The 20,922-nt window shown below is 47.2% G+C and overlaps 1 protein-coding gene across 2 annotated transcripts in view; it reads left to right on the top strand.

The window, feature by feature from the left end:
- The first annotated feature begins 2,452 nt into the window (after window positions 1-2,452).
- The window catches only part of drd4b (dopamine receptor D4b), a 50,295-nt gene continuing 31,825 nt past the window's right edge, over window positions 2,453-20,922 (top strand). Inside the window, exons 1-2 of one of the 2 annotated variants that reach the window (XM_071400501.1) lie at window positions 2,453-3,509; window positions 5,698-5,810. In XM_071400501.1, coding sequence (XP_071256602.1) covers window positions 3,249-3,509; window positions 5,698-5,810 — 374 coding nt within the window. In that variant the 5' untranslated portion in view covers window positions 2,453-3,248. The remainder of the gene's footprint in view (window positions 3,510-5,697; window positions 5,811-20,922) is intronic. The other variant, XM_071400499.1, reaches the window with a different exon arrangement.

Below are 20,922 nucleotides of genomic sequence, written 5' to 3'. Positions count from 1 at the left end.
GTTTTCGAATTCCTGCCGTCTCCTCCCGTTGCCCGGTCTCCCAACGGCCCTGCAGACTGCGGAGGCCCTGTTTACCCACGTCTTCCGGCACTACGGGGTGCCTGAGGACATAGTTTCTGATCGGGGTCCCCAGTTTCCGCCAGCGTCTGGGGATCTCGATAAAGCCTGACCTCAGGTTTTCACCCCGAGAGCAATGGGAAGGTGGAGAGAGTGAACCAGGATGTGGGTAGGTTTCTGTGGTCGTATTGCCAGGACCGGCCAGGAGAATGGGCGAGGTACGTCCCATGGGCGGAGGTGGCCCAAAACTCACTCCGCCACTCCTCCACGAACCTGTCGCCTTTCCAGTGCGTGTTGGGCTACCAGCCGGTCCTGACACCGTGACATCAGAGCCAGACCGATGCTCCTGCAGTGGAGGAGTGGGTGCAGCGCTCAAAGGAGACCCGGAGAGCCGTCCAGGAATCGCTCAAACGGGCGGGTGGGCGGCAGAAGGTGAGCGCTGACTGCCACCGCAGTGAGGCCCCCGTGTTCGCACCGGGGGACCGGGTCTGGCTCTCGACCCGAAACCTGCCCCTCCGCCTGCCCTGCCGGAAGCTGGGGCCGCGGTGTGTGTGGCCATTCAAAGTCCTGAGGAGGATAAACGAGGTGTGTTATAGGTTACAGCTCCCCACTTACTATCGCATTAACCCCTCGTTTCATGTGTCTCTCCTCAGGCCGGTGGTAGCTGGTCCCCTGCAGGAAGGTGAGGTGCTGGAGGTCCCTCCGCCCCCTCTGGACATCGAGGGGCCCCCGGCGTACACGGTACGTTCCGTCCTGGACTCTAGACGCCGGGTGAGGGGCCTGCAGTACCTCGTGGATTAGGAGGGGTACGGTCCGGAGGAGAGGTGCAGGGTACCGGTGGAGGACATCTTGGATCCATCACTGCTGAGTGATTTCCACCGCCTCCATCCGGATCGCCCTGCGCCTCGCCCTCAGGGGCCCTCAGTGTGCATGGCTCGTCTCTCTCCTCTCCCGAGACAGTCAGCTATATCTCTCAGTGCATGGCTCGTGTCTGTTGAAGAATCATCATACTCTACTCCTCTTCTTTTCTCTCTCTCTCCTTTCTCTCTTTCTTGTCTGCCCTCTCTTCTCTCTCTGAAGTTAACATCTGCGCTGCGTTCCAACAGCATGGTGAGCCTGTCCTCCAGTTCCGTCAGGCACCACCAGATGCTCCCTCTCCTCCAACGGTTGTTTTGCTCCGGGCCTCAGCTGAGGAAATGTGTTAGATGCTAATTACCAGGATTTTAATTCTAATCAGATTCATGCCATAGGTACAGTACAACAAGGCAGCAGCACTATAGGCAGTGTCCAAAATGGCACCCTATTCCCTATATAGTACACGGTTTTTGACCAGAGCCCTATGGGGACTAATCAGGGAATAGTATGCTATTTGGGATGCAACACCTGTCTTAATGTTTAAGACTCAATGGGAATAACAGGAGAGGGAAACGTTTCCGCTTCTGTTGCCATCTGTGTGTGTGTGTGTGTGTGTGTGTGTGTGTGTGTGTGTGTGTGTGTGTGTGTGTGTGTGTGTGTGTGTGTGTGTGTGTGTGTGTGTGTGTGTGTGTGTGTGTGTGTGTGTGTGTGTGTGAGTGTGTGTGTGTTGTTGAGGTGCTGGTGTATTTAGAACTGAGAGATGCGTACCAGATATTTGGCCTCCAATTCACAGATCAGTGGTTTGTTTCTGAAGAACTGCACTTTCTGTGAATTTGGAGGACTTTGAAGGAAGCAGCTGGACCGTGCACTGCATTGTGATGTACTTAGAGATCCAGAACACTGAAGACCCAGCAGAATGTTACAGATACAGAACACTGAAGGCCCAGCAGAATGTTACAGATCCAGAACACTGAAGGTCCATCAGAATATTAGAGATACAGAACACTGAAGGCCCAGCAGAATATTACAGATACAGAACACTGAAGGCCCAGCAGAATATTAGAGATCCAATTACAAACAGAAAGTAAAGTAATCTGAACAATAAAGAGATCCACGCTTTGTTCAAAGCTTCTCTTTTCTTAAAGCATTTCTTAACTCTCTCGCACACACACAAACACAAGGGACTTAATAAGATTGCAGTTTGTCTCATTGAAAGAGGCATTTCGATTTATGTTCAAGCCACTAAAGCAGACACGCTCTGTCACTGTAGGAGAATGACTAGCCAAGCCTAAACTAACCAACAGCTGAGACAGAGGCACACAGATTCACACTACAACCCAAACAGATGCGGAATGTTAAAGAAACCCCCACAAATGGGAGAAGTACTATTTTCATGGACTGTCACCTTACAATGACTATCTCTCTCTCTCTCTCTCTCTCTCTCTCTCTCTCTCTCTCTCTCTCTCTCTCTCTCTCTCTCTCTCTCTCTCTCTCTCTCTCTCTCTCTCTCTCTCTCTCTCTCTCTCTGAGAGCCCGGCATTCCACTCAACAATGACACGATTCACTGCGTTCAGGCAGAATGCATTAGCGCTGGGCGTCGTCAATGGGATTAAATGTCATTGATGAAATTCCTCGTTTAATCGCTTGAGAACTATTCTCGTTTAGCCATCGCCAATTCAATGAAAGCCACAAACTTTCCGTAGCACTTTAACGCGCGTATTATTTTTGGAACAGGCGGAAAAGGTCAGATATCTTTTTAAAAGTGTTTGAATCTTCTTCATCGTGCCATGCAACTTGAGGGGCAAAAGTCAACCGTCAGATCTAAGCAGCTTTGGGCCGTTGGATATATAGAACTGTGTCGCTGATTTGTCCGTTCAGGTCGCTTACCTACACAACCCGCCTGTCTGCTGAAACAGAGCACCTCGCCTCTATTATTAAGCACGCAGGCACAAGCTGGTCTACACCACCGGGGTCCAGGAAAAACGTTTAAACTATGATATAATTAGTCTGGGTACTTCTACATATTTGAAGGAGGCACTAGCTGCATTGGTTGAATTTCAGAGTAATTTTCTTGGGAAATAGGAAAGCGCTTCCAGACACATGTGTGTCCTCTATTACTCTCCGCTCGTCTGGTGCTGATCTCCTGCAAAAAGCATCCGTCCTGGATGGGTCTCACTCAAGAAGAGTAAACTTTGCGATTTTAGCACAGACCAGACACCGGACCGCGCGTGTTGCAGGACGACTGGAAATAATGCATAGATGAAACCCCGTTCCAGTAACGCCGTTCTCGCACGGAAAAGACGTCGCAGAGGGAATTTGTCAATCTCCGGGCGACAATGTCGGACAACTTCACCGATTTCGAATTCAACAACACGACTCAGCCGGTGGCTGCTGCCGTGGCTCCAGACTACAACTTTCCAGCTCTTATATTCGGGATATTGCTAATCATTGTGATTATCGGTGGAAATGTGCTTGTGTGTCTTAGTGTTTACATGGAAAAAGCTTTAAAAACTACGACAAACTATTTCATTGTGAGTTTGGCTGTTGCGGATCTACTGCTGGCGGTGCTGGTGCTGCCGCTGTTCGTGTACGCAGAGGTAAGTAGCTTAGGTTTCAACCCTTATCCTACCTGAGATATGTTGTTTACTTCAGTAATAATACCTGCTTGCCCTATTTCAGATATTTAGTCATGTGGTGGCCGGTTGGTAGGCTATATATATATTTATATTTTAAGTTCATTTATTTCACTAGGGGACGACTAGGCTATTGGTTATGATTATGACATATTAGACTATTTATTAGCCTCTAAATTACCATAATTATAATCATGCATAATATCAGCTGTCTAATAGTTAGTTGCCCGGTATTATAGCCTGGTAAATAATAGCGGCTTAACCCTCTAATCATCCAAATCAGAGCCATCAGACCAACCCTTTAAGTTCATTACTAAAGAGGGGGAAAGAACATCCCGTTCCATTCTCTGCTCTTGTTCTCTCTGTATCTCTCACCTGTTCATTTCTCAGTTCCTATCGAACTGGGAAAGGTCAGTCGTTCTATACTAGGTCTACTGCAAAACGTCTTCTGCGTCATCTTGACATGCTATAGGCTACGGACAATTCGTTTGATTAAAACCATCAACAACAACAGACGAACAGTGGAATAATATCAATCAAGGAGGTTAACTCAAAGCTGTTCAAATGAGAATTACTGAGATATTACATAACATTAATTGATAGTGTCTATTGTTGAGAACAGGTATGCATACCTGTGTGTGTGTGTGTGTGTGTGTGTCTGTCTGTCTGCCTGTCTGTCTGTGTGTCTATCTCTCTCTCTGTTGTGGTTGACTACTGAATAGTCTTTACTTAGAGAATTAAGGGATGCCTGTGAGAGACCAGTGCCTAAGTCTTCCTAAATTGGGACGCCATTATCTCGTTACAGGAGAGTTGTTACAGCTCGGTAATCTACTGAGCCAGCCAGGCAGAGTGTTAACATGTTGGTATTAACATGTTGTTAGCATTTTGTTATACATCCTGGTTATTGGTTAACATTACAGCCTTTAGTTTTTGGCTTGTTCACCTGGTGGTGAAGAGCAGTCTGAAAGTCAACTTCATCATACTATCATACTAGCCAAGAGAGGCTGATCAATAGTATGGCCAATAGAAGAAAGAGAGAGAGAGAAAGGGGAGAGTATGGAGACAGAGAGAGAGAGAGAGAGAGAGAGAGAGAGAGAGAGAGAGAGAGAGAGAGAGAGAGAGAGAGAGAAAGGGGAGAGTATGGAGACAGACAGAGAGAGAAAGGGGAGAGTATGGAGACAGACAGAGAGAGAGAAAAAGAGAGAGAGAGAGAGAAAGGGGAGAGTATGGAGACAGACAGAGAGAGAAAGGGGAGAGTATGGAGACAGAGAGAGAGAGAGAAAGGGGAGAGTATGGAGACAGATGGAGAGAGAGAGAGAGAGAGAAAGGGGAGAGTATGGAGACAGACAGAGAGAGGAGATAGAAGCAGCACTACACATGGTTTCTGTGATTATGTACGGTTGATCAGGTGTCAAATCGTTAATCTATGTCCACACGTTTTCATAGACATGATGCTGTGTGTTGTGTTTAGTCCCAGGGTGGTGTGTGGTCCCTGGACATGATGCTGTGTGTTGTGTTTAGTCCCAGGGTGGTGTGTGGTCCCTGAACATGATGCTGTGTGTTGTGTTTAGTTCCAGGGTGGTGTGACATGATGCTGTGTTCAGTCCCAGGGTGGTGTGTGGTCCCTGAACATGATGCTGTGTGTTGTGTTTAGTTCCAGGGTGGTGTGTGGTCCCTGAACATGATGCTGTGTGTTGTGTTTAGTTCCCGGGTGGTGTGTGGTCCCTGAACATGATGCTGTGTGTTGTGTTCAGTCCCAGGGTGGTGTGTGGTCCCTGAACATGATGCTGTGTGTTGTGTTCAGTTCCAGGGTGGTGTGTGGTCCCTGAACATGATGCTGTGTGTTGTGTTCAGTTCCAGGGTGGTGTGTGGTCCCTGGACATGATGCTGTGTGTTGTGTTTAGTTCCAGGGTGGTGTGTGGTCCCTGAACATGATGCTGTGTGTTGTGTTTAGTTCCAGGGTGGTGTGTGGTCCCTGGACATGATGCTGTGTGTTGTGTTTAGTTCCAGGGTGGTGTGGTCCCTGAACATGATGCTGTGTGTTGTGTTTAGTTCCAGGGTGGTGTGTGGTCCCTGAACATGATGCTGTGTGTTGTGTTTAGTTCCAGGGTGGTGTGTGGTCCCTGAACATGATGCCGTGTGTTGTGTTTAGTTCCAGGGTGGTGTGTGGTCCCTGAACATGATGCTGTGTGACGGTCTGATGTCCATGGATGTGATGCTGTGCACAGCCTCCATCTTCAACCTCTGCGCCATCAGCGTCGACAGGTCAGTCAGATACAAACACACACACACACACACACACACACACACACACACACACACACACACACACACACACACACACACACACACACACACACACACACACACACACACACACACACACACACACACACACACACACACACACACACACACACACATAAACACACGCATAAACACAAACACACACCGAACCTGTCACGTTCTGACCATAGTTCTTGTGTGTTGTGCTTGTTTTAGTGTTGGTCAGGACGTGAGCTGGGTGGGCATTCTATGTTGTGTGTCTAGTTTGTCCGTTTCTATGTTTGGCCTAATATGGTTCTCAATCAGAGGCAGATGTTTTGTGTTGTCTCTGATTGGGAATCATATATAGGTGGCTTGTTTTGTGTTGGGATTTTGTGGGTGGTTGTTTCCTGTCTCTGTGTTTTCTCTGCACCAGATAGGGCTGTATCGGTTTGCCACATTTTGTTATTTTGTAAGTGTTCACTGTTTAATCGTCATTATTAAATATGTTGAGCACAAGCTACACTGCGTCTTGGTCCAATCCCTGCTACACCTCCTCTTCAGACGAAGAGGAGGAAGGCTGCCGTTACAGAACCCCAGGTCCCTCTACCATTATGGTTGAAGTCGTCAGGTTTTCAGATAAGGTTCTCATTAGACGAGAGAGGTTTTGGGATCCAACTCTGTTAATAAATGATGTAAATATGATGTTTATTTGGTGCTTTACTTTGAACTGTGTATTTCCTGTCCCCGGCTTACCTAGCTGTGTAATTATCAACCAACTATCCACATAGTGTCCAGGGCTAACAATATCTGAAGCGTTAGCAGAAATACTTCAAAACATTGCGTTGAGTCCATCTAATGAACTGCTTCCTGAAACAGACAGACACATTCCCCAACTGATGTTTGATGCATTGAAAATGTATAAATTGCCATTCATAGCTAGTCAGGACGTGTAGCCTGAATCTCCCTAACAGACAGGCACATCTCATCTTCTCCTTACTGAGTCTAATGTTGTTGACTCCTCTACCTCCTGAGTCTCTACTTCTAATGGTGTTGACTCCTCTACCTCCTGAGTCTCTACTTCTAATGGTGTTGACTCCTCTACCTCCTGAGTCTCTCTACTTCTAATGTTGTTGACCCCTCTACCTCCTGAGTCTCTCTACTTCTAATGGTGTTGACCCCTCTACCTCCTGAGTCTCTCTACTTCTAATGGTGTTGACCCCTCTACCTCCTGAGTCTCTCTACTTCTAATGGTGTTGACCCCTCTACCTCCTGAGTCTCTCTACTTCTAATGGTGTTGACTCCTCTACCTCCTGAGTCTCTCTACTTCTAATGGTGTTGACCCCTCTACCTCCTGAGTCTCTCTACTTCTAATGGTGTTGACTCCTCTACCTCCTGAGTCTCTCTACTTCTAATGGTGTTGACTCCTCTACCTCCTGAGTCTCTCTACTTCTAATGGTGTTGACCCCTCTACCTCCTGAGTCTCTACTTCTAATGGTGTTGACCCCTCTACCTCCTGAGTCTCTACTTCTAATGGTGTTGACTCCTCTACCTCCTGAGTCTCTACTTCTAATGGTGTTGACTCCTCTACCTCCTGAGTCTCTCTACTTCTAATGGTGTTGACTCCTCTACCTCCTGAGTCTCTCTACTTCTAATGGTGTTGACTCCTCTACCTCCTGAGTCTCTACTTCTAATGGTGTTGACCCCTCTACCTCCTGAGTCTCTCTACTTCTAATGGTGTTGACTCCTCTACCTCCTGAGTCTCTCTACTTCTAATGGTGTTGACCCCTCTACCTCCTGAGTCTCTCTACTTCTAATGGTGTTGACCCCTCTACCTCCTGAGTCTCTCTACTTCTAATGGTGTTGACCCCTCTACCTCCTGAGTCTCTACTTCTAATGGTGTTGACCCCTCTACCTCCTGAGTCTCTCTACTTCTAATGGTGTTGACCCCTCTACCTCCTGAGTCTCTCTACTTCTAATGGTGTTGACCCCTCTACCTCCTGAGTCTCTCTACTTCTAATGGTGTTGACCCCTCTACCTCCTGAGTCTCTCTACTTCTAATGTTGTTGACTCCTCTACCTCCTGAGTCTCTCTACTTCTAATGGTGTTGACCCCTCTACCTCCTGAGTCTCTACTTCTAATGGTGTTGACCCCTCTACCTCCTGAGTCCCTACTTCTAATGGTGTTGACTCCTCTACCTCCTGAGTCTCTCTACTTCTAATGGTGTTGACCCCTCTACCTCCTGAGTCTCTCTACTTCTAATGGTGTTGACCCCTCTACCTCCTGAGTCTCTCTACTTCTAATGGTGTTGACCCCTCTACCTCCTGAGTCTCTCTACTTCTAATGGTGTTGACCCCTCTACCTCCTGAGTCTCTCTACTTCTAATGGTGTTGACTCCTCTACCTCCTGAGTCTCTCTACTTCTAATGGTGTTGACCCCTCTACCTCCTGAGTCTCTCTACTTCTAATGGTGTTGACCCCTCTACCTCCTGAGTCTCTCTACTTCTAATGTTGTTGACTCCTCTACCTCCTGAGTCTCTCTACTTCTAATGGTGTTGACTCCTCTACCTCCTGAGTCTCTCTACTTCTAATGGTGTTGACCCCTCTACCTCCTGAGTCTCTACTTCTAATGGTGTTGACTCCTCTACCTCCTGAGTCTCTACTTCTAATGGTGTTGACTCCTCTACCTCCTGAGTCTCTCTACTTCTAATGGTGTTGACCCCTCTACCTCCTGAGTCTCTCTACTTCTAATGTTGTTGACTCCTCTACCTCCTGAGTCTCTCTACTTCTAATGGTGTTGACTCCTCTACCTCCTGAGTCTCTCTACTTCTAATGGTGTTGACCCCTCTACCTCCTGAGTCTCTCTACTTCTAATGGTGTTGACCCCTCTACCTCCTGAGTCTCTCTACTTCTAATGGTGTTGACCCCTCTACCTCCTGAGTCTCTCTACTTCTAATGATGTTGACCCCTCTACCTCCTGAGTCTCTACTTCTAATGGTGTTGACTCCTCTACCTCCTGAGTCTCTCTACTTCTAATGGTGTTGACCCCTCTACCTCCTGAGTCTCTACTTCTAATGGTGTTGACTCCTCTACCTCCCGAGTCTCTCTACTTCTAATGGTGTTGACCCCTCTACCTCCTGAGTCTCTACTTCTAATGGTGTTGACCCCTCTACCTCCCGAGTCTCTCTACTTCTAATGGTGTTGACCCCTCTACCTCCTGAGTCTCTCTACTTCTAATGGTGTTGACCCCTCTACCTCCTGAGTCTCTACTTCTAATGGTGTTGACCCCTCTACCTCCTGAGTCTCTCTACTTCTAATGGTGTTGACTCCTCTACCTCCTGAGTCTCTACTTCTAATGTTGTTGACCCCTCTACATCCTGAATCTCTACTTCTAATGGTGTTGACCCCTCTACCTCCTGAGTCTCTACTTCTAATGGTGTTGACCCCTCTACCTCCTGAGTCTCTCTACTTCTAATGGTGTTGACCCCTCTACCTCCTGAGTCTCTACTTCTAATGTTGTTGACCCCTCTACCTCCTGAGTCTCTCTACTTCTAATGGTGTTGACCCCTCTACCTCCTGAGTCTCTCTACTTCTAATGGTGTTGACCCCTCTACCTCCTGAGTCTCTCTACTTCTAATGGTGTTGACCCCTCTACCTCCTGAGTCTCTCTACTTCTAATGGTGTTGACCCCTCTACCTCCTGAGTCTCTCTACTTCTAATGGTGTTGACCCCTCTACCTCCTGAGTCTCTCTACTTCTAATGGTGTTGACCCCTCTACCTCCTGAGTCTCTCTACTTCTAATGGTGTTGACCCCTCTACCTCCTGAGTCTCTCTACTTCTAATGGTGTTGACCCCTCTACCTCCTGAGTCTCTCTACTTCTAATGGTGTTGACCCCTCTACCTCCTGAGTCTCTCTACTTCTAATGGTGTTGACCCCTCTACCTCCTGAGTCTCTCTACTTCTAATGGTGTTGACCCCTCTACCTCCTGAGTCTCTCTACTTCTAATGGTGTTGACTCCTCTACCTCCTGAGTCTCTCTACTTCTAATGTTGTTGACTCCTCTACCTCCTGAGTCTCTCTACTTCTAATGGTGTTGACCCCTCTACCTCCTGAGTCTCTCTACTTCTAATGGTGTTGACTCCTCTACCTCCTGAGTCTCTCTACTTCTAATGATGTTGACCCCTCTACCTCCTGAGTCTCTCTACTTCTAATGGTGTTGACTCCTCTACCTCCTGAGTCTCTACTTCTAATGGTGTTGACCCCTCTACCTCCTGAGTCTCTACTTCTAATGATGTTGACCCCTCTACCTCCTGAGTCTCTCTACTTCTAATGGTGTTGACTCCTCTACCTCCTGAGTCTCTCTACTTCTAATGTTGTTGACCCCTCTACCTCCTGAGTCTCTCTACTTCTAATGGTGTTGACCCCTCTACCTCCTGAGTCTCTCTACTTCTAATGGTGTTAACCCCTCTACCTCCTGAGTCTCTCTACTTCTAATGGTGTTGACCCCTCTACCTCCTGAGTCTCTCTACTTCTAATGGTGTTGACCCCTCTACCTCCTGAGTCTCTCTACTTCTAATGGTGTTGACTCCTCTACCTCCTGAGTCTCTCTACTTCTAATGGTGTTGACTCCTCTACCTCCTGAGTCTCTCTACTTCTAATGGTGTTGACTCCTCTACCTCCTGAGTCTCTCTACTTCTAATGGTGTTGACCCCTCTACCTCCTGAGTCTCTCTACTTCTAATGGTGTTGACCCCTCTACCTCCTGAGTCTCTCTACTTCTAATGGTGTTGACCCCTCTACCTCCTGAGTCTCTCTACTTCTAATGTTGTTGACTCCTCTACCTCCTGAGTCTCTCTACTTCTAATGGTGTTAACCCCTCTACCTCCTGAGTCTCTCTACTTCTAATGGTGTTGACCCCTCTACCTCCTGAGTCTCTCTACTTCTAATGGTGTTGACCCCTCTACCTCCTGAGTCTCTCTACTTCTAATGGTGTTGACCCCTCTACCTCCTGAGTCTCTCTACTTCTAATGGTGTTGACCCCTCTACCTCCTGAGTCTCTCTACTTCTAATGGTGTTGACCCCTCTACCTCCTGAGTCTCTCTACTTCTAATGTTGTTGACTCCTCTACCTCCTGAGTCTCTCTACTTCTAATGGTGTTGACCCCTCTACCTCCTGAGTCTCTCTACTTCTAATGGTGTTAACCCCTCTACCTCCTGAGTCTCTCTACTTCTAATGATGTTGACCCCTCTACCTCCTGAGTCTCTCTACTTCTAATGGTGTTGACCCCTCTACCTCCTGAGTCTCTCTACTTCTAATGATGTTGACCCCTCTACCTCCTGAGTCTCTCTACTTCTAATGGTGTTGACCCCTCTACCTCCCGAGTCTCTCCACTTCTAATGGTGTTGACCCCTCTACCTCCCGAGTCTCTCTACTTCTAATGTTGTTGACCCCTCTACCTCCCGAGTCTCTCTACTTCTAATGGTGTTGACCCCTCTACCTCCCGAGTCTCTCTACTTCTAATGGTGTTGACTCCTCTACCTCCTGAGTCTCTCTACTTCTAATGTTGTTGACCCCTCTACCTCCCGAGTCTCTCTACTTCTAATGGTGTTGACCCCTCTACCTCCCGAGTCTCTCTACTTCTAATGGTGTTGACCCCTCTACCTCCTGAGTCTCTCTACTTCTAATGGTGTTGACCCCTCTACCTCCCGAGTCTCTCTACTTCTAATGGTGTTGACCCCTCTACCTCCTGAGTCTCTCTACTTCTAATGGTGTTGACCCCTCTACCTCCTGAGTCTCTCTACTTCTAATGGTGTTGACCCCTCTACCTCCTGAGTCTCTCTACTTCTAATGGTGTTGACCCCTCTACCTCCTGAGTCTCTCTACTTCTAATGGTGTTGACCCCTCTACCTCCCGAGTCTCTCTACTTCTAATGATGTTGACTCCTCTACCTCCTGAGTCTCTCTACTTCTAATGGTGTTGACTCCTCTACCTCCTGAGTCTCTCTACTTCTAATGGTGTTGACTCCTCTACCTCCTGAGTCTCTACTTCTAATGGTGTTGACTCCTCTACCTCCTGAGTCTCTCTACTTCTAATGGTGTTGACCCCTCTACCTCCTGAGTCTCTCTACTTCTAATGGTGTTGACCCCTCTACCTCCTGAGTCTCTCTACTTCTAATGGTGTTGACTCCTCTACCTCCTGAGTCTCTCTACTTCTAATGGTGTTGACTCCTCTACCTCCTGAGTCTCTCTACTTCTAATGGTGTTGACTCCTCTACCTCCTGAGTCTCTCTACTTCTAATGGTGTTGACCCCTCTACCTCCTGAGTCTCTCTACTTCTAATGGTGTTGACTCCTCTACCTCCTGAGTCTCTCTACTTCTAATGTTGTTGACTCCTCTACCTCCTGAGTCTCTCTACTTCTAATGGTGTTGACCCCTCTACCTCCTGAGTCTCTCTACTTCTAATGGTGTTGACCCCTCTACCTCCTGAGTCTCTCTACTTCTAATGGTGTTGACCCCTCTACCTCCTGAGTCTCTCTACTTCTAATGATGTTGACCCCTCTACCTCCTGAGTCTCTCTACTTCTAATGATGTTGACCCCTCTACCTCCTGAGTCTCTCTACTTCTAATGGTGTTGACCCCTCTACCTCCTGAGTCTCTACTTCTAATGTTGTTGACTCCTCTACCTCCTGAGTCTCTCTACTTCTAATGGTGTTAACCCCTCTACCTCCTGAGTCTCTCTACTTCTAATGGTGTTGACTCCTCTACCTCCTGAGTCTCTCTACTTCTAATGTTGTTGACCCCTCTACCTCCTGAGTCTCTCTACTTCTAATGGTGTTGACCCCTCTACCTCCTGAGTCTCTCTACTTCTAATGATGTTGACCCCTCTACCTCCTGAGTCTCTCTACTTCTAATGGTGTTGACCCCTCTACCTCCTGAGTCTCTCTACTTCTAATGATGTTGACCCCTCTACCTCCTGAGTCTCTCTACTTCTAATGATGTTGACCCCTCTACCTCCTGAGTCTCTCTCCTTCTAATGGTGTTAACCCCTCTACCTCCTGAGTCTCTCTACTTCTAATGTTGTTGACTCCTCTACCTCCTGAGTCTCTCTACTTCTAATGGTGTTAACCCCTCTACCTCCTGAGTCTCTCTACTTCTAATGGTGTTGACCCCTCTACCTCCTGAGTCTCTACTTCTAATGGTGTTGACTCCTCTACCTCCTGAGTCTCTCTACTTCTAATGGTGTTGACCCCTCTACCTCCTGAGTCTCTACTTCTAATGGTGTTGACTCCTCTACCTCCCGAGTCTCTCTACTTCTAATGGTGTTGACCCCTCTACCTCCTGAGTCTCTACTTCTAATGGTGTTGACCCCTCTACCTCCCGAGTCTCTCTACTTCTAATGGTGTTGACCCCTCTACCTCCTGAGTCTCTCTACTTCTAATGGTGTTGACCCCTCTACCTCCTGAGTCTCTACTTCTAATGGTGTTGACCCCTCTACCTCCTGAGTCTCTCTACTTCTAATGGTGTTGACTCCTCTACCTCCTGAGTCTCTACTTCTAATGTTGTTGACCCCTCTACATCCTGAATCTCTACTTCTAATGGTGTTGACCCCTCTACCTCCTGAGTCTCTACTTCTAATGGTGTTGACCCCTCTACCTCCTGAGTCTCTCTACTTCTAATGGTGTTGACCCCTCTACCTCCTGAGTCTCTACTTCTAATGTTGTTGACCCCTCTACCTCCTGAGTCTCTCTACTTCTAATGGTGTTGACCCCTCTACCTCCTGAGTCTCTCTACTTCTAATGGTGTTGACCCCTCTACCTCCTGAGTCTCTCTACTTCTAATGGTGTTGACCCCTCTACCTCCTGAGTCTCTCTACTTCTAATGGTGTTGACCCCTCTACCTCCTGAGTCTCTCTACTTCTAATGGTGTTGACCCCTCTACCTCCTGAGTCTCTCTACTTCTAATGGTGTTGACCCCTCTACCTCCTGAGTCTCTCTACTTCTAATGGTGTTGACCCCTCTACCTCCTGAGTCTCTCTACTTCTAATGGTGTTGACCCCTCTACCTCCTGAGTCTCTCTACTTCTAATGGTGTTGACCCCTCTACCTCCTGAGTCTCTCTACTTCTAATGGTGTTGACCCCTCTACCTCCTGAGTCTCTCTACTTCTAATGGTGTTGACCCCTCTACCTCCTGAGTCTCTCTACTTCTAATGGTGTTGACTCCTCTACCTCCTGAGTCTCTCTACTTCTAATGTTGTTGACTCCTCTACCTCCTGAGTCTCTCTACTTCTAATGGTGTTGACCCCTCTACCTCCTGAGTCTCTCTACTTCTAATGGTGTTGACTCCTCTACCTCCTGAGTCTCTCTACTTCTAATGATGTTGACCCCTCTACCTCCTGAGTCTCTCTACTTCTAATGGTGTTGACTCCTCTACCTCCTGAGTCTCTACTTCTAATGGTGTTGACCCCTCTACCTCCTGAGTCTCTACTTCTAATGATGTTGACCCCTCTACCTCCTGAGTCTCTCTACTTCTAATGGTGTTGACTCCTCTACCTCCTGAGTCTCTCTACTTCTAATGTTGTTGACCCCTCTACCTCCTGAGTCTCTCTACTTCTAATGGTGTTGACCCCTCTACCTCCTGAGTCTCTCTACTTCTAATGGTGTTAACCCCTCTACCTCCTGAGTCTCTCTACTTCTAATGGTGTTGACCCCTCTACCTCCTGAGTCTCTCTACTTCTAATGGTGTTGACCCCTCTACCTCCTGAGTCTCTCTACTTCTAATGGTGTTGACTCCTCTACCTCCTGAGTCTCTCTACTTCTAATGGTGTTGACTCCTCTACCTCCTGAGTCTCTCTACTTCTAATGGTGTTGACTCCTCTACCTCCTGAGTCTCTCTACTTCTAATGGTGTTGACCCCTCTACCTCCTGAGTCTCTCTACTTCTAATGGTGTTGACCCCTCTACCTCCTGAGTCTCTCTACTTCTAATGGTGTTGACCCCTCTACCTCCTGAGTCTCTCTACTTCTAATGTTGTTGACTCCTCTACCTCCTGAGTCTCTCTACTTCTAATGGTGTTAACCCCTCTACCTCCTGAGTCTCTCTACTTCTAATGGTGTTGACCCCTCTACCTCCTGAGTCTCTCTACTTCTAATGGTGTTGACCCCTCTACCTCCTGAGTCTCTCTACTTCTAATGGTGTTGACCCCTCTACCTCCTGAGTCTCTCTACTTCTAATGGTGTTGACCCCTCTACCTCCTGAGTCTCTCTACTTCTAATGGTGTTGACCCCTCTACCTCCTGAGTCTCTCTACTTCTAATGTTGTTGACTCCTCTACCTCCTGAGTCTCTCTACTTCTAATGGTGTTGACCCCTCTACCTCCTGAGTCTCTCTACTTCTAATGGTGTTAACCCCTCTACCTCCTGAGTCTCTCTACTTCTAATGATGTTGACCCCTCTACCTCCTGAGTCTCTCTACTTCTAATGGTGTTGACCCCTCTACCTCCTGAGTCTCTCTACTTCTAATGATGTTGACCCCTCTACCTCCTGAGTCTCTCTACTTCTAATGGTGTTGACCCCTCTACCTCCCGAGTCTCTCCACTTCTAATGGTGTTGACCCCTCTACCTCCCGAGTCTCTCTACTTCTAATGTTGTTGACCCCTCTACCTCCCGAGTCTCTCTACTTCTAATGGTGTTGACCCCTCTACCTCCCGAGTCTCTCTACTTCTAATGGTGTTGACTCCTCTACCTCCTGAGTCTCTCTACTTCTAATGTTGTTGACCCCTCTACCTCCCGAGTCTCTCTACTTCTAATGGTGTTGACCCCTCTACCTCCCGAGTCTCTCTACTTCTAATGGTGTTGACCCCTCTACCTCCTGAGTCTCTCTACTTCTAATGGTGTTGACCCCTCTACCTCCCGAGTCTCTCTACTTCTAATGGTGTTGACCCCTCTACCTCCTGAGTCTCTCTACTTCTAATGGTGTTGACCCCTCTACCTCCTGAGTCTCTCTACTTCTAATGGTGTTGACCCCTCTACCTCCTGAGTCTCTCTACTTCTAATGGTGTTGACCCCTCTACCTCCTGAGTCTCTCTACTTCTAATGGTGTTGACCCCTCTACCTCCCGAGTCTCTCTACTTCTAATGATGTTGACTCCTCTACCTCCTGAGTCTCTCTACTTCTAATGGTGTTGACTCCTCTACCTCCTGAGTCTCTCTACTTCTAATGGTGTTGACTCCTCTACCTCCTGAGTCTCTACTTCTAATGGTGTTGACTCCTCTACCTCCTGAGTCTCTCTACTTCTAATGGTGTTGACCCCTCTACCTCCTGAGTCTCTCTACTTCTAATGGTGTTGACCCCTCTACCTCCTGAGTCTCTCTACTTCTAATGGTGTTGACTCCTCTACCTCCTGAGTCTCTCTACTTCTAATGGTGTTGACTCCTCTACCTCCTGAGTCTCTCTACTTCTAATGGTGTTGACTCCTCTACCTCCTGAGTCTCTCTACTTCTAATGGTGTTGACCCCTCTACCTCCTGAGTCTCTCTACTTCTAATGGTGTTGACTCCTCTACCTCCTGAGTCTCTCTACTTCTAATGTTGTTGACTCCTCTACCTCCTGAGTCTCTCTACTTCTAATGGTGTTGACCCCTCTACCTCCTGAGTCTCTCTACTTCTAATGGTGTTGACCCCTCTACCTCCTGAGTCTCTCTACTTCTAATGGTGTTGACCCCTCTACCTCCTGAGTCTCTCTACTTCTAATGATGTTGACCCCTCTACCTCCTGAGTCTCTCTACTTCTAATGATGTTGACCCCTCTACCTCCTGAGTCTCTCTACTTCTAATGGTGTTGACCCCTCTACCTCCTGAGTCTCTACTTCTAATGTTGTTGACTCCTCTACCTCCTGAGTCTCTCTACTTCTAATGGTGTTAACCCCTCTACCTCCTGAGTCTCTCTACTTCTAATGGTGTTGACTCCTCTACCTCCTGAGTCTCTCTACTTCTAATGTTGTTGACCCCTCTACCTCCTGAGTCTCTCTACTTCTAATGGTGTTGACCCCTCTACCTCCTGAGTCTCTCTACTTCTAATGATGTTGACCCCTCTACCTCCTGAGTCTCTCTACTTCTAATGGTGTTGACCCCTCTACCTCCTGAGTCTCTCTACTTCTAATGATGTTGACCCCTCTACCTCCTGAGTCTCTCTACTTCTAATGATGTTGACCCCTCTACCTCCTGAGTCTCTCTACTTCTAATGGTGTTAACCCCTCTACCTCCTGAGTCTCTCTACTTCTAATGTTGTTGACTCCTCTACCTCCTGAGTCTCTCTACTTCTAATGGTGTTAACCCCTCTACCTCCTGAGTCTCTCTACTTCTAATGGTGTTGACCCCTCTACCTCCTGAGTCTCTCTACTTCTAATGTTGTTGACTCCTCTACCTCCTGAGTCTCTACTTCTAATGGTGTTGACCCCTCTACCTCCCGAGTCTCTCTACTTCTAATGGTGTTAACCCCTCTACCTCCTGAGTCTCTCTACTTCTAATGGTGTTGACTCCTCTACCTCCTGAGTCTCTCTACTTCTAATGTTGTTGACCCCTCTACCTCCTGAGTCTCTCTACTTCTAATGTTGTTGACCCCTCTACCTCCTGAGTCTCTCTACTTCTAATGTTGTTGACCCCTCTACCTCCTGAGTCTCTCTACTTCTAATGATGTTGACCCCTCTACCTCCTGAGTCTCTCTACTTCTAATGATGTTGACCCCTCTACCTCCTGAGTCTCTCTACTTCTAATGTTGTTGACCCCTCTACCTCCTGAGTCTCTCCACTTCTAATGGTGTTAACCCCTCTACCTCCTGAGTCTCTCTACTTCTAATGGTGTTAACCCCTCTACCTCCTGAGTCTCTCTACTTCTAATGGTGTTGACCCCTCTACCTCCTGAGTCTCTCTACTTCTAATGATGTTGACCCCTCTACCTCCTGAGTCTCTCTACTTCTAATGATGTTGACCCCTCTACCTCCTGAGTCTCTCTACTTCTAATGTTGTTGACCCCTCTACCTCCTGAGTCTCTCCACTTCTAATGGTGTTAACCCCTCTACCTCCTGAGTCTCTCTACTTCTAATGGTGTTGACCCCTCTACCTCCTGAGTCTCTCTACTTCTAATGGTGTTGACCCCTCTACCTCCCGAGTCTCTATACTTCTAATGGTGTTGACCCCTCTACCTCCTGAGTCTCTCTACTTCTAATGATGTTGACCCCTCTACCTCCTGAGTCTCCACTTCTAATGGTGTTGACCCCTCTACCTCCTGAGTCTCTCCACTTCTAATGGTGTTAACCCCTCTACCTCCTGAGTCTCTCTACTTCTAATGGTGTTGACTCCTCTACCTCCTGAGTCTCTCTACTTCTAATGTTGTTGACCCCTCTACCTCCTGAGTCTCTCTACTTCTAATGTTGTTGACCCCTCTACCTCCTGAGTCTCTCCACTTCTAATGTTGTTGACCCCTCTACCTCCCGAGTCTCTCTACTTCTAATGATGTTGACCCCTCTACCTCCTGAGTCTCTCTACTTCTAATGGTGTTGACCCCTCTACCTCCTGAGTCTCTCTACTTCTAATGGTGTTGACCCCTCTACCTCCCGAGTCTCTCTACTTCTAATGATGTTGACCCCTCTACCTCCTGAGTCTCTACTTCTAATGTTGTTGACTCCTCTACCTCCCGAGTCTCTCTACTTCTAATGATGTTGACCCCTCTACCTCCTGAGTCTCTCTACTTCTAATGGTGTTGACCCCTCTACCTCCTGAGTCTCTACTTCTAATGATGTTGACCCCTCTACCTCCTGAGTCTCTCTACTTCTAATGTTGTTGACCCCTCTACCTCCTGAGTCTCCACTTCTAATGGTTTTGACCCCTCTACCTCCTGAGTCCCTCTACTTCTAATGTTGTTGACCCCTCTACCTCCTGAGTCTCTCTACTTCTAATGGTGTGGACCCCTCTACCTCCTGAGTCTCTACTTCTAATGTTGTTGACCCCTCTACCTCCTGAGTCTCTACTTCTAATGGTGTTGACCCCTCTACATCCTGAATCTCTACTTCTAATGGTGTTGACCCCTCTACCTCCTGAGTCTCTCTACTTCTAATGGTGTTGACCCCTCTACCTCCTGAGTCTCTACTTCTAATGTTGTTGACCCCTCTACCTCCTGAGTCTCTACTTCTAATGGTGTTGACCCCTCTACCTCCTGAGTCTCCACTTCTAATGTTGTTGACCCCTCTACCTCCTGAGTCTCCACTTCTAATGGTGTTGACCCCTCTACCTCCTGAGTCTCTCTACTTCTAATGTTGTTGATCCCTCTACCTCCTGAGTCTCCACTTCTAATGGTGTTGACCCCTCTACCTCCTGAGTCTCTCTACTTCTAATGGTGTTGACCCCTCTACCTCCTGAGCCTCTACTTCTAATGGTGTTGACCCCTCTACCTCCCGAGTCTCTCTACTTCTAATGTTGTTGACCCCTCTACCTCCTGAGTCTCTCTACTTCCAATGGTGTTGACCCCTCTACCTCCTGAGTCTCTACTTCTAATGGTGTTGACCCCTCTACCTCCTGAGTCTCTCTACTTCTAATGTTGTTGACCCCTCTACATCCTGAATCTCTACTTCTAATGGTGTTGACCCCTCTACCTCCTGAGTCTCTACTTCTAATGGTGTTGACCCCTCTACCTCCTGAGTCTCTCTACTTCTAATGTTGTTGACCCCTCTACATCCTGAATCTCTACTTCTAATGGTGTTGACCCCTCTACCTCCTGAGTCTCTCTACTTCTAATGTTGTTGACCCCTCTACCTCCTGAGTCTCTACTTCTAATGTTGTTGACCCCTCTACCTCCTGAATCTCTCTACTTCTAATGGTGTTGACCCCTCTACCTCCTGAGTCTCTACTTCTAATGGTGTTGACCCCTCTACCTCCTGAGTCTCTCTACTTCTAATGTTGTTGACCCCTCTACCTCCTGAGTCTCTACTTCTAATGGCGTTGACCCCTCTACCTCACCTCTCCGTAGCTCAGGGTCTGCTGCTGAGAGATAAATAAACACATTGTGTGAAATGTTGCATAATAGACAGAAAGATGGAAGGGGACCAAACTAAAATCCATTACCTAGTTGGAGAAAAATAAGCCCCGGCATAGCAACGTCTGAAAGCCACCCAAAGTGAATCTAATAGATTTATAACATTTTAACATTTTGACCAATTTGAGAGTATAAATATATTTGCATAAATGAATAAATTAATTGAATAATGTTTAGCCTCAGTCAATAGTGACCTGATGCAAATGCAAATTTCATAACAGAAATAGACTGTTGACGCAAGGGAAACATGTATTATTGTTTATTAACAGGAAAACACTGTAAATAAACAATAAACAAGCATACATTTTTTTCCTTGTGTCAACAGTCTATTTCTGTTATGAATTTGCATTTGCATCAGGTCACTATTGACTTGTTGCATCGGGCTGAGAAACAACCAATTCATGACTTTCACTCAAATCATACATTTGTATCAATAGAAGTTCTCCACTAAAGCTCAAATTAATCAGAGTGAAGGCATACTGTAGGTAAAGGGTCATAATGCAGGTAAAGGGTCATACTGTAGGTAAAGGGTCATAATGCAGGTAAAGGGTCATACTGTAGGTAAAGGGTCATAATGCAGGTAAAGGGTCATACTGCAGGTAAAGGGTCACACTGCAGGTAAAGGGTCATACTGCAGGTAAAGGGTCATACTGCAGGTAAAGGGTCATACTGCAGGTAAAGGGTCATACTGCAGGTAAAGGGTCATACTGTAGATAAAGGGTCATACTGCAGGTAAAGGGTCATACTGCAGGTAAAGGGTCATACTGCAGGTAAAGGGTCATACTGCAGGTAAAGGGTCATACTGCAGGTAAAGGGTCATACTGTAGATAAAGGGTCATACTGCAGGTAAAGGGTCATACTGCAGGTAAAGGGTCATACTGCAGGTAAAGGGTCATACTGCTGGTAAAGGGTCATACTGCAGGTAAAGGGTCATACTGCTGGTAAAGGGTCATACTGCAGGTAAAGGGTCATACTGCTGGTAAAGGGTCATACTGCAGGTAAAGGGTCATATACTGTAGGTAAAGGGTCATACTGTA

Source organism: Salvelinus alpinus, chromosome 5 (genome assembly GCF_045679555.1).
Source record: "Salvelinus alpinus chromosome 5, SLU_Salpinus.1, whole genome shotgun sequence".
NCBI lineage: Eukaryota > Metazoa > Chordata > Actinopteri > Salmoniformes > Salmonidae > Salvelinus > Salvelinus alpinus.
This window is presented reverse-complemented; position numbering and strand designations above follow the sequence as displayed.